Source organism: Lagopus leucura, unplaced genomic scaffold (genome assembly GCF_019238085.1).
Source record: "Lagopus leucura isolate 7727_CA_CO unplaced genomic scaffold, USGS_WTPT01 Super-Scaffold_100159, whole genome shotgun sequence".
In the NCBI taxonomy this organism is placed as follows: Eukaryota; Metazoa; Chordata; class Aves; order Galliformes; family Phasianidae; genus Lagopus; species Lagopus leucura.
In genome coordinates, this window is record NW_024962335.1 from 26,506,508 (window position 1) to 26,520,025 (window position 13,518).

General features: G+C 37.0%; 1 protein-coding gene across 1 annotated transcript in view; it reads left to right on the forward strand.

The window, feature by feature from the left end:
* AEBP2 (AE binding protein 2) overlaps positions 1 to 13,518 on the forward strand; it is a 51,674-nt gene that overhangs the window by 35,106 nt on the left and 3,050 nt on the right. Inside the window, exons 5-6 of the mRNA XM_042890146.1 lie at positions 4,596 to 4,720; positions 11,169 to 11,236. Coding sequence (XP_042746080.1) covers positions 4,596 to 4,720; positions 11,169 to 11,236 — 193 coding nt within the window. The remainder of the gene's footprint in view (positions 1 to 4,595; positions 4,721 to 11,168; positions 11,237 to 13,518) is intronic.

A 13,518-nucleotide genomic window follows, 5' to 3' on the forward strand; every position in this document is an offset into this window, starting at 1 on the left:
AACTGTTCATATGCGTTTTACAAGTTGTTCCCTTTACTCTGCAGTCATTGAATGTTATCTAGGGCTAAATCCTGAACAAATGTTGCTATATAAAACAAAAAGCAAAATTTTGGTATTGACTTTCTGTTCTCCCCTGTTGGCTTTTTGTTCCGTGGCTGCTCTGGACTTTGCTTTTGAGGTATGGATGGGAAGTAAACTTGTTTTTGAAAGATGTACCTGGGTAGAGCTCCTCCTGCAGTAGGTGATGAGAAGACTGTACAGTATCAGGAAAGCTGAGGAGGAGAGAGGTAGGTCTGCAGTGAACTCCCCTCAAAGGAGATGATACTGAAAACAGAGGAGTGGAAGCTTGGCATGATAAGGTGGAGGGAGAGCTTTTCCCCACTGCATGAAGTGCCCTTGCAGAGCTGCTAGACTTCAGAGGAAGGACCTGTCATGTCAGGGTAGATGCAGGTGTTAAATGAACCAACATAGTCTGTTCCCATGATCAGTCCACCCAAGAAACAGCAGTGGATGATAGCAGGAGGAGATTTTTTCCTTTGTGAAGCAGAGGTGCCCATTTGCTGACCTGGCCTACTCTCAAGAGGTTTATTGCCGGCTAGATATGTTGCCAAGAAACTACTGAGTCTTCTGTAGTCCACTGTTCTCCACAGCTGTTATTTCATGTGGGCACCAAAATACTCAGGGGCGGTCCAAGGCATATCTTGGAGGACTATGGGGTCCTTGGAGCAGCTGTAAGAGACTCTGGACAGATGGTCTCCTTTGATTCTGCTGGTCAAATGAAAAGGCTTTGACGTGACCAGTTAAGCCTTGTTGAATTGATCAGTTTTTTGTGTTTTACCTATAGATTTGGCTGGTCAGCTGGAAAACACCCAAAAAGCAGCCCAAAGGAATTCCAGCCATTTTGTCCAGTAGAACAGTTTCACTGGGAGCCCTGCTTAAGTGCCTCTATGCAAATGCAGAGAGCTTGGAAAAGAAAGAGGAGCTGAAAGTTTTAGTTAAGTCTCAGGGCTGTGATATCCTTCCACCATGCCTCTTTGAGGCCTGTGATAATTCATGTGCCTGGAGAATTTGGTGCTCTTGAGGAGAGACCACAGGGAAGGAGATGAAGTGGGGTAGCCATGTGTGTTAGGGAGTACTGTGGCTGCATAGAGTTGGGTAATGGTACTGAGAGGGTTGATTATTTCAGGGGTAAAGGCCAGTAACGGTGATAGTATGGTGAGAGTCTGTTACAGACCTCCCAACCAGGATGAAGGCAGGAAATGTTCTACAAGCAAGTACAGGAAATCTCATGCTCATTAGAATTGTTCTCATGGGGCATTTTAACTTCCCAGATGTCTGTTAAAAATCCAGTTGAGATTCCTGGAGTGTGTGGATGACTGCCTGACACAGGTGGTGAGGATGCCCATTAGGGAGAATGCCTCACTGAACTTGTGTGTGTGTGTGTGTGTGCAAACAGGGAAGGGTGATGTGGGTGATGTGATGGTTGGAGGCTAGCTTGGACACAACAATGATGAAATCCCTGATTTTGATCCTTGGTGAAGTCAGTAAGGTGATTAACAGTATTGATACCTTGGATTTTTAGAAGGCAGAATAGGATGACACCTGAAAGTACAGAAGCAGTCTGACCCAATGTGCTGAAAGTCAAGCAAGGAGGGGAGATGAATCTGGCTGAGCAGAGAGCTGCTTCTGCAACTCAGGAAGAAAAAAAAAAAAAAAAAGAGCTCTGGAAGAAGATGCAGACATCTCAGGAGGACTGTAGATGTTGTTAAGCTGTGCAGGAAGAAAATTAGAATGGCCAAAACCCACGTGGAACTCAATTTGATTATTGGAGTGAAAGATGATGAGATGATAATGCTTTTATAAATACATCAAGAGTAAAAAGAAGATTAAAGTGAATCTCTGGCCTTTATTGGATCTGAGAGAAAGTGTTGTGATGAAAGATGAGGATAAGGCTGAATTACTTAATGCCTTTTTTGCTTCAATCTCTGTTAGTAAGGTCAGTTGTTCTCAGGCTACCCAACCCCTTCTGTTGGAAGACTGATGAAGTCCCTGTAGCCCACTGAGAAACTGCATGTGCCTTCCTACAAGGTTTGAATGTTCCTAAGACAATGAGGCTGGATAGAATTAATTCAGGTGCTGTGATGGACCTGGCCATAGTGCTTACCTTGCCATTTTTAATAGTTTATCAGCAGTCATGATAAACTGGTAAGGTTCCAGTTATATGGAAGTTAGCAAACGTGACTTCAATCTGCAGGAAGTGAGGGAAGGAGGATCTGGGGAATTACAGACCTGTCAGTCTGGTTTAAGTGTTAGGGGAAGTTACAGGGCAAATTATCCTAAGTATGATCACATGGGACGTATAGGACAGTCAAGTGATCAGAAGCTGCTAGCCTGTGTTTATGAGGGGCAGGCTCTGTCTGAGTAATCTGATCTCCTTCTACAACAAGATGACCCACCAAGTATGTGAGGTAAAGGCTGTGGATACTGTTTACCTGAATTTTAGTCAAGAATTCTAGTTGGTGCCAAGCTGACAGCACTTCCCAGCAAAGCAGCCCAGCCCCAGCCCAGGTGTGCACCCATCGAGGTGTTCAGGATGAGCCACATTTCTAGCTTAGCTGGCCTGTCTGTGAGGTGTAGTTTGGACATGACTGGGATACAGTTTCATAATGGTATTTGGTAGGTCAGGATGATGATTAGACTTACCTTAATGGTCTTTTCCAACCTAGAGGATTCTATGAACTATATGTTACACCAAGTATGTTACATCGTATAACTTCTTGTATTATCGAATCTTTGTTATAAATTCACAAACATTTGTTTTATAAATATGAGTGAAGCTCCAAAAAAGTTTCTGACATTTGGTACAACAAACTGCCTAAATCAGCATTTGAATTTTGTCTGTAGAGATCTTCACAATTTCAGATCAAAGGAAGATAGGCTTTTTGTCTTTCAGGGATAGAAGAAAAGGGTGGAGGGATACCTGTTCTAAAATGCTTGACATTTGAAGTTTCATATATCATACCTTTTACTGCTTAGATCTTAGTAGTAATAATGAAATGTGAATCTTGAGTCTATGTTTTTCTTGAGTCTGTTGCTACATGTAGTCTTTTGTTTTTCCTGAAAACTTTAGTTTGTATGAAGAAAGAGAAGTGGTAGTCCATGCAGAAAAATGTGACCCCTGCTCCTTTTTACTTGATAGGTTAATGGTTTCAATATAAGAAATGCTTGCATCAGTGACCTTATGCAGCATGAGAAGTTACCACTTACAGCAAAACATTTCAGTAGGATGATTGCCTAATTGGCAGTATCCAACTGAGATAGAATAAGGGCAGAACATAATGTACAGATGAATACCTCACAACAATTTGTCCCCAGAGTGTAGAAAATACTAATCTAAAGTGGAATTTGTAGTTTGTCTAGAAGTAATGGATAGATAATCATGATGAAAGGGAAGGTACAAGTTGTTTTAATTCAGGACAGAAAAATTGGAAATAACTGTTTTTGCAGATTATAGGATAATGTAGTTGATTGTGTAGTTTAACTACGATTCTTAGTTTTATTTTCAGCGTTATATACTGAATTACTGCTCTCGCATAAGATTTAGTAACTCTTAATACTTTTATTAATATATTACTCATGTAGTTCTGCTACGGAATGGTACAGAATATATTTAAAAATCTTAGATATTTTGAAGAGCATACAAGAAATATGTGCTTAGTAGCAGTTATTTCTGGCTAGAGTAGGTTTTAGGGTAGAGTTAATAGACCTTCTTTACACTCCAAATTGGATTTCAGTATTTTAGTATTCAAGACTTATCCATAGAAGTGCTTTTCAGAATAAAAAAGGACTTTACTACTGCATGCTGTTTATAGACTACAAATTCTTATTTAATTCTGCTTGCAGAGGAACTATTCAAAGTATTTGTTCTCCTTGCAGCATCTCAGTATTCAGCTGGATTACTTTTTTTAGCAATTAGAAATTAGATCAGGGCAAATGGTTTGTAATAAACTTTAGAAATAAGGTGTCTTCTAACATGTTGACTGTGTGCACTATCATGTTTTGAAATATTTTAATACTGTCTTTTAAAAGTCATTGCAGTAATACTGAAATTGACTGTGCTGTAAGGGTACCTTGGCCAGTTAGTTGTAAAGTTTATGGGAAACTTATTGGGCTGTTTTAGCATTAAAAAGGAACTCAAATTCATTAATAAAAGTTCTTGTTTCCGTTCCTTTGCACTGGGCCACCTTTTTGGTGTTTACATTTTTTTTAGAAATGGTAGCAATAGGTCTTAGAAAAAACAATGAATTTTTAATTGTGGAAGATAAGGAAAAAAAATCACTTTAAGGTTAAAAACTGGGCAAGTGTAATTCAGTTTGTCAAAATAGCTACTTCATCTAAAGGGGATATGTTGTGACCACTCTGTGTGTGGAGTGAAGCCATTCTCTCAGTTAAATTACTGTTTGCAACTCTGATGTAGGAGCCCTAGTTTTATAAAGATAAATGGTCTACTAATGACACTTCAGATTTATTTACATGCTCAAATCTGTTAGAATGCTTTCAGCAGGTTCAACACTAAGGATGTCTTTTATTTCTAGCAAGACCTCATGACTTCTTTGATGCACAAACACTGGATGCTATAAGACATCGAGCCATCTGCTTTAACCTCTCAGCGCATATAGAAAGCTTAGGAAAAGGCCACAGTGTTGTATTTCACAGTACTGTAAGTATTACTTCATTCACTGTTTGTTACCTGCATCTCTGAAAAATGTAGTGCTGTATTCCTCTTTGTAATATGGCTTTTAATCGGTAACCATTGATTGCTTTTGAATAGTTATTTATTCACTTCTGTTAGTAAATAAGTTTTTTAAAAATACTGGTAGTAGTTGGTTTTTTGTTTCAAATTGAAAAGCTTGCAATGTTTCCCCATCTGATACACTTGGGGAAATATCTGGCAGGCAGTATGTGTTGCAGAAAACATTATAAATAAGAATGAATTCTGGTGGCACTTTCTCAAGTTACAATTCACTGTATTTATTGCAAGGAAGACTTTGAGGATAATTGTATAACTGATAGATGTTCATCTGAAATTCATTTTTTTTTTTTTTTAAGTTGAAAAGATGGAATACCAAATAAATGCATTGTTCATTTCTTTTTTTAAATAATAATAATAATAATAATAATAAAAACCTTCCCAATGAAGTACCATTGAATTGCTAGGAGGCAAGTACCAGGTGGGGAAGTAACCTTGAGTCCTGTTTCTGTATCCTGCTGTGGATAGATTGACATCAGTATTCATTTAGAAAAGTTGAAAATAGAGAGAATTTGAATACAGGGATGAGAATTTCAAAAGGCATAATGCCTCATGTTTTGTTTCTGAATTGAGAGATGGAGTGCATAAGAGGGTAGAGACACTTCTTTAAGAATAAAAGAATTAAGGAACAGCACAAAATGAAGAACTCTGTAAATTGCCAGACTAGTGCAAGATTAACTGCAGTCCAGTGAAGGAGTGCTGACTGCTCTCTTTTCAGCTATGACTTAATTTGAACCAACAATTAAACTATTGAACTGTCATTCTCTTTTCATAAACAAAAGATGATTTTATATGCATGGAACTTAGCATTTCCTTCTCTTGTACAAAACTGATGATAGTTACAAATCTGTATCCTGTTAGACGTTCTTCCCAAAATGTTAGTCCTGAACTTTATCTGCATTGAGCACACCAGCTGCGGAGGGAGATTTATAGGTGCCTTATTCTGCTGCTGCTGAATTTAAACCTTATTTTAGTTTTCCTGGCCAAGACTGAATGTAAAACTTTGTGAGAAAAGCAGGTTGTCTTCCAGTTCACAGCTTGCTTTAATCTGCAGCATTATCCAGATAGACTGTTAAGTTGTGGACGCTCGCTTCTGGCTGTTGCAGTAATTCATAAGGAGGTGGAATAAAAGGGAGGAATGTGCTCTTTAACTGATCTGAATTAACTTGGAGGAAGTACTGCAAAGCTTTTCAGTTCATCTGTGCTTGTACCACTCAAGATGATGGGGGGTTGATTAGGTCTGAAAACTTGATATTACTTACACCTCAGCTATAGGAGTTGTTATGTGGCAGGACTGTTCTACGATTCCAGCTGCACACTGCACACCCTATTAACATGCACAATTGTGCAGAGTTGCACCGGACAACAACTTTACTGATGAGGTTGTTTAATATAAGAAAGACAATCGTGTTGTAGGTATACATTATTATACTGAGCTAATGGTCACCTCAGGTGCAAGTAAGGATGGAAGTGGAAAAGTGGGATGTGGTTTCCATGGTCCACCTTCAGATGAAAAAATGCATAGTTAACAGGGACATGAATTTCAAAAGTGAAAAATCTGATCATAAGACTTCTGGAAACTGAGGAATTTATAGGTTTATTTCTTGATTCATTATAAGAACATCAGCATAGTGTAGTGTTTTACAGGATAGTTACCTTACTGAAAAAAATAATAACACGAAGATTTTCTATGCAGGCACTGTATCTCTTCATGAAACCTTTAAATCTTCTTCATAGACGTAAAATTGTAAAACAGTCATCAAAGCCTTTTGCGGAAGTCTGCCTTTGACTTCATTATGTTCTTATTTCTCTGATTAGTTTTCCTTATTGCAGTCCAATTCTTGGTATGTTGATTCTTTGCACTATCAAGTGGAAAAAGTCAATTTCTCTTCAACTTAAAGAGCAGGTATTAGATTTTTTAAGAACATACCTAGCCTGTTACCCTCTGTCTTTATTGTTGATAGGGTTAGTTCTCTAAGGTAACTGAGTACTAAACTGTTCTTTATACTTCTAACTTTTTTTGGAGATTTTAGTTCAGTGATGGCATACGCTGATTTTGTTCACACGTGTTTTGAAGTTGTAAGCCTCTTAAACACAATAGGTGAATAAACATGCAGGAGAGAGACATTTGTTTCTTTTTCCAGAAGAGGTCAGTAGAACTCCATTTCTGATCTGAGACAACTTGAAAGGTTTCCTTTACAGAAATAAATGCAAAGAAATGTTTCCTGTTCCAGGTACAGTGTGTGAAATGTAGGTAATTAGTAAGATTTTCTTTTGTTCAAATGAAGCTGTATTGTACATGCGTTCATTTGTTGAACTATACTTTTTAGTGTGAAATGTAATTTATTACATAAGTGAGTTATTTACTAAGTGACTTTAAGTCTTCAGAACAACTTTAAGTCTTTAAGTCTTTCCATTTTGCTTGTAACATGTGGATTTGGCCTTAATGCTGTGGATATTTAGCTCAAAATGGTGATTCTTTTCTTTTTTTAGTCTATGTTCGTTGTCTGTATCATGACTGTATTTCTTACTCAAGCCTGCCTGGGAAGTGGTAGAATGTTTGTTGTGCTAATTGTGGTAAAAGTAGTGGATACGTTTTAAGTCTTTTTAAAACACATCTTTAAACTTGAGAATTTCAAAATACATTTGGGAAGAACCAAGGCATGGATATATACAGATTGCTGTTGTCTCCGAACAGAAAGCTGACTTAGTACTTGAATGTTAAACAAAAACAGATGTGTACCCTTTCAGGGATGAAGATCTTTGATCCCAGTCAAAAACATGTGAATTGCTGAGCTTTTGAGGATTTCCAGAGGACAAGATAAGACAGTGATGTGAAAAATAGTCTGCAAAACTTGCATTGGTTCCAAGTGTATCTGAGTGAAAGCATCCCAAGCTATGACTGTCGTAGGCCTTTAAATATATGATTAGCTCTTTTGCTATACAGTTTGTATTCCCTACTGTTGAAAGTTACTTTCTCCTCTTAAGCTTCCTTGTGCGCATAGAGAAGCTGTTTCAATATTGATTGCTTGAAAATCTTATTAGGCTTCTGGAGTAAGAGTGCTGCTTGCGATTGTATAATTCAGACTGTATTGAATTACCCAAAATTTTGTGACTCGAGTCTGTTTTATACTATTATTTTTTTGGTCCTTTTTGTTTTATTGGAAGCAAAGGGGGAGGGAGGGAGGAAGGTTTTTCAGACATCTTTTTTTTTTTTAACTTCATGATTGCAATGAAGAAGAGTCTCAAGTTTTGTACTGTATATTTCTGAAAATGAATCACAGAATCACAGAATGACCAGGGTTGGAAGGGACCTCAAGGATCGTGAATCTCCAACCCCCCTGACACATGCAGGGCCACCAACCTCCATGTTAAATGCTAAACCAGGCTGCCCAGGGCCCCATCCAACCTGGCCTTGAACACCTCCAAGGACAGGGCATCCACAACCTCTCTGGGCAGCCTGTTCCAGCACCTCACCACTCTCTGGGTAAAGAACTTCCCCCTGATGTCTGACCTAAATCTCCCTTCCTTCAACTTACAACCATTTCCCCTTGTCCTGCAGTTATCAACCCTTTCAAAGAGTTGATTTCCCTCCCCTCTGTAGGCTCCCTTTAGGTATTGAAAGGCTGCAATGAGGTCACCCTGCAGCCTTCTTTTCTCCAGGAGGAACTGGGCCTTTGGTTGTTGGGCAGTGTAGATGAATGCTGCTTTAGAGGGTCACACAGGTTCTCTTTGAGGCTCTGGAAGCACTGTGTGTTACAAGGTAAATCCCTGTAAAAGCAACGATTTCAGCTTTAACTTAGGTGCAGTATATACTTGGGACCTTGTATATTCTGGTTGATTTTCTAGCTCTTGTTCTTTCTGCTTTAGATAGGATGAAGAACAGCTTGTGGAGACTTTCTTCCCTTTAACTGGTTATAGCTAGTTTACTATGTCCAAACAATATTTTGAAATGCCACCTCTAAACTTTTTAATATGGTATTCATTATGGTTGCATTACATGAGAAAACCATCTGCATCTCCTTAAAACATGAGGGTAACTTGAGAATAAGCTTGACTGGACAGGAAAATGTACATTTTTTAAATAGAAAAGTTGGTGAACTTCATTTGTCCTGTAAAGTGAGCGCTGACATTATCTTTATTTGGTTCCAGACTCGTGTACTTCAGTCTGCAGCAGAAAATGAATCCAGGGACTGGGCAAAGACTAAAACTTGAAGTTGGAAAGGATAGGGGAAACACTTTCTAAATCGTTATTAAAAAAAAAAAAAGTCAGTTTTCATCTCTGCTCCAAACTTAGAAAAAAGACATATCCTGTTATGGATGTGGCTTGAGACCTGTGAGCAAAAGTGGTAGCAATATTTCAAGTGGCTAAATTAAGAAACTTACAATATTTTTGGTGTAAGAGTTGATTAAATTTTGTCTAATGGGCAAAAAAAGCAGGAAAAAAATATTTTTTGACACTTATTTAACATATCCTGTTGTGACAGACATACAAAATGGTTTGAGGTGGGAATTTGAAGCTCAGATAGTTGCAGCTCTGATGGTGTGGGCAGGGACAACTTCAAATAGATCAGGTTGCCCAAAGACCCATCATCCAGCCTGGTCTTGAACACCTTCCTGGGTTGGGGCAGCCACAGTATGTTCCAGTGCCTCACCACTATAATTGAAATCCACTCTATCATTGTTTTAAATAATGTTACCCTTTGTCTTAATACTGCAAACCCCAGTAAAGAATATCTCTCCATCTTTCTTGTGGGCCTGCTTTATGTATCAGAAGGCTGCAGAAAGGTCCCTTTGGAGCCTTCTCTATACTAAACAGTCCCAGCTCTCCTGGCCTCTCTTCATAGCAGAGTTGTTTCAGCCCTCTTATAATTTTTGTGGCACATGTGGCATCTTCTGGCAATTCTTACAGGCTGCATTTCTTCAGTTTATCTGTAATTCAAATCACATGGCATCAAAAGCAGAATTTGTCATCAAACTTTCCAACCACTCTTCAAGATTAATTGCTAATATGTTAATTGACAAATCTTAAAGTTAGACCTAATTATAATGGGAATCTTCCTTTTGGAAGGACTGACACATCCTTCTTTAGCCTTACTAAGCTACTACAGTATATTAAGTTTAACATACCATGATGTTCAGTTATGGAGAGTTACTTTGGTAGTTGTAGTTTATAGACATAAGTACTTTATGTTCCATATGCTACATTTTCGAATAGCCTTTTTCATTTGCCATCCACTGCGTTTCTATGTTTGGAAATTTCTCTAATGAATTCTTAGAAGTTTACCGTATCTACAGTGGCTGTGTGTAGAAACTCTGAAAGATTAGATAAGCATTGTTATGCTCAGAGGTGCAAAAAGTGGGGGAAACTGGTGTTTGAAGCAAATCTCACATTTCGTAACATATTGTGACATGCAGAGCAAAGGAAGAGATGAGGGTAAGTCAGTTGAAGAGGAAGCAAGTGGCTTTCCTTTGTCTTCCTGGATACTGCCTTTTTGAATGCCTTTGTTGATGAATATATTTCATTTCTGTACAAATATTACTTTTTTAATACTTTGTGCATTTTTACCTTTATATCTTGACTAGAGGTGGTAGTCTAGCTTCAGTGTCCTGCACCTAGAAAAGTTACTCTGTGAGAGTGTTTTGTGTGCTGTTGTATGTGAACTAGTGTAAGAAATGAGAGCACCTTTCTTGCAGTTTCTCATCTGGAACCTTACCAGGGGCAAATGTATGTCCTGTGGATTGCCAGCAGGTCTTAGTACTTGCCATTTGTGTAACAGTCATAGCAACATGCCAATGTCCCTGTTATGTATGCATTAAACAATCTCAGTAATACTGTAAATTCTTCTAAGGGGCATTTGCTTTATTCAATACTTAGTTATTCATTCCTTTTGATATCTTAAAGGTTACCTAGGAAGTTACAGGTATAATGTTTCCAGATTATGTCATACCAGAATTAAACTAGAAGCTGCATTAGCTTCTCATAGACATAGCTTTTCTATAGACATCTTGTGAAAAAATGTGGGTGTGTTTGTAAGGGATGTTGGTGAAACTCATCTAAGAATGCATGCACTTTAAATCTTTTGGAATGGCTACTTAAAAATTGGAATCCTTTTTAAAGGAAGACTGTATGTGATTCTTTTTCTTATATTATGAAAATATTAAAGGAAAATAAGTGCAAATATTTAATCTTGACAAGAGTGGCTTGAATAGTGATGTGCATGTTGTACTTAGAATTAATACAGCTTTGAAGGATTAAAGGTTTGTGTTTTCTGAATGTCCAGTTGAAAATAAAGAACAATTTATTTGAACAATAAATTTACAAATTTGATTTTAATAATTATTCAACTCTTACCAGGTAATAGCTAAAAGAAAAGAAGATTCTGGAAAAATAAAACTCTTGCTTCATTGGACACCAGAGGACATGTGAGTATAATCCCAGTAATATGATAGGATGTAAGTGGGAGTTTACAGTAGATTCTGATACTAGTTGGGGTAAACTTTAAGCTGCACTTTTTTAATGCATTTTGTCATCATATATTATAAATAAAGAGGTCTTCTAATAATTGAGTAATTTTGCCAGCCATATACACAAGAAAAAAAGAATTGTACCAGTGTTTCCTTTTTTTATTTTTTATTTTTAACACTGTTTTACCACGATCTTCAAATACTTCCAGGCACTGATAAATATATACCCATCAGTACAATGGTAGAACAAAAATCTTTGCACAGAGGACACAGTTTAATAGCAAAATAACCACAGTTGGTCCTTGAAAGTGTATCTGATATTGTGACTGCTTCTTTGGGCTTTCCCAATGAAGTTTAGAACACTATTCCAACATTTGATTACTTTTTCTCTTGTTGTTCCAAAGTTCTGTCCTTCTCCAAATGAGTATGTAATGCAGTACACAAGTAATGCCCTCAGGTAGGCTTGGGACATACAAAGTAGTAAATATTTCTTTGAAATAGCTGAGATAATATCTTTCTTTTGACAAAGGAATGAATTTATGTAAATATTATAATCTTTATTATATGGAAGAGTAGGCTAAATGATTGCTTTCCACTATTCTCTAGGAGACCAGTAGGCAAAGCAGTTTTAGTAGAGTCAGAGGGTAGCTCTTGCAAGTTTTTCATGATCCACATTTTTATACAGTTTTTAAGGAAAAAAAAATATGTATTTTTTGTAAATATAGTTATATGGACTCAGGAAGGAAAAATCTATTATGTCTGCTTAAGCTCACATTAAGTCAAATACCTACATAATTAGGTAGGATGCACAGGTTTAGAAGTTCATTCTTAAAAGTAATGTTGGAAGATATCTGTGCGTTGATAAAACTTAATAAGGGAACTCAATAACTTAAACATTCAGTTGAATAGTCGTAGTTTTTGCAATTACTATATAGAACAAAAGAATCTTTTTAAATATAGAGCTGCCTTTTAAGTGATTGAGTTTGAAGGTAATGAAAAGCCTTAGTGTAGTAATCTCTACTTTCTCCCTTGAAGTGATATAAATTACTCAGTTTTGTAGTGTCCCAGATCAGTCGTGCAGTAGTGTGAACTTGGCAGTGTCAGTCAGTAGTAGCTTTCATGTGTAGAGGACTAGGATTGCTGATAAATTACCTAGACAAAGTTTAGTAACTTTAAAATGTCTGTAGCTGTTCCTGCTTTTTGCAGCACTTGTGGATCCCAAGTTTCAATTAAACCTGGAAAAGAATAATTAAAATATTGTAGTATAAAAGTGTAGTTCTTTGCTGCCTTCTAGGACACCTTGTTATACTGTATGCAACAGTGTTTTGAAATTACTATCACTGAAGTATTACAGATATGAAGACAAAATATTACATTTTAAGAAGAAAAGGTATTAAAAACATAACACTACGAGCATGAGAAGTAAATAAATCGGGACTTTTGTTTCCTAGTGTTGCGACAAAAGACTTTTTTTTAACTCACGAAAATGTATTCAAATGTTAGGTTTTCTGCACTGGAGAAGACAGGTTGTTCATTAGTGTACATCCCTGATAGTTGTAGGGCTGGTTGACAAGTTCAAAGTAATTATGTGTTTCATATTTCTTGCATTTTGGTTGGGTTAGGTAGTGTGCTTCCTCTGCTGAGTGATACAGTTGTGAATTATTTGGTAGATTTAATTTCATCCTGATTATTACAGTTAAGAACAGAAAAGGCAAGATATTGTGGGTTGTCATCCATTTGTCTTACACAGGGCATGTACACACTTGAGAAAAGCTGAATGCACTCATAACCATTATTTTCCATTGTACTGAGCTGTTAATCAGCCTTTCAGATGAAGCCAATAATAATAATTCAACCTTTTCTTCTGTGAGTCGTTTGGAGAAACTATTAAATTGCTCCAGATTTTCTGTACATTAAGTATTTTTGCAGGAAAACTAAATTACAGTCTTTAGCAAATTTCCTATAAAGGAGTGAAATAACACTGAATTTTTTGGCGCAGGAATTTATTCTGAGGTTTTTTTCTTGTCTTTCTTCATATCTCCAGTGATATTTACTGTGAGAAGTTTTACATGCTGTTCATATCATTATGCTTCTTCAGCATACAGTTTCTAATTAAATTGTTTTCAAAATGCTTCTGTTCAAAATATTTGATATCTTCTATTTAAAAAGCTCCATCTGTGGTATTTTTCGTCATTCATGAGCTGTTTTGAACCTGGGTAGAGAGATTGCTGTTGATTTAC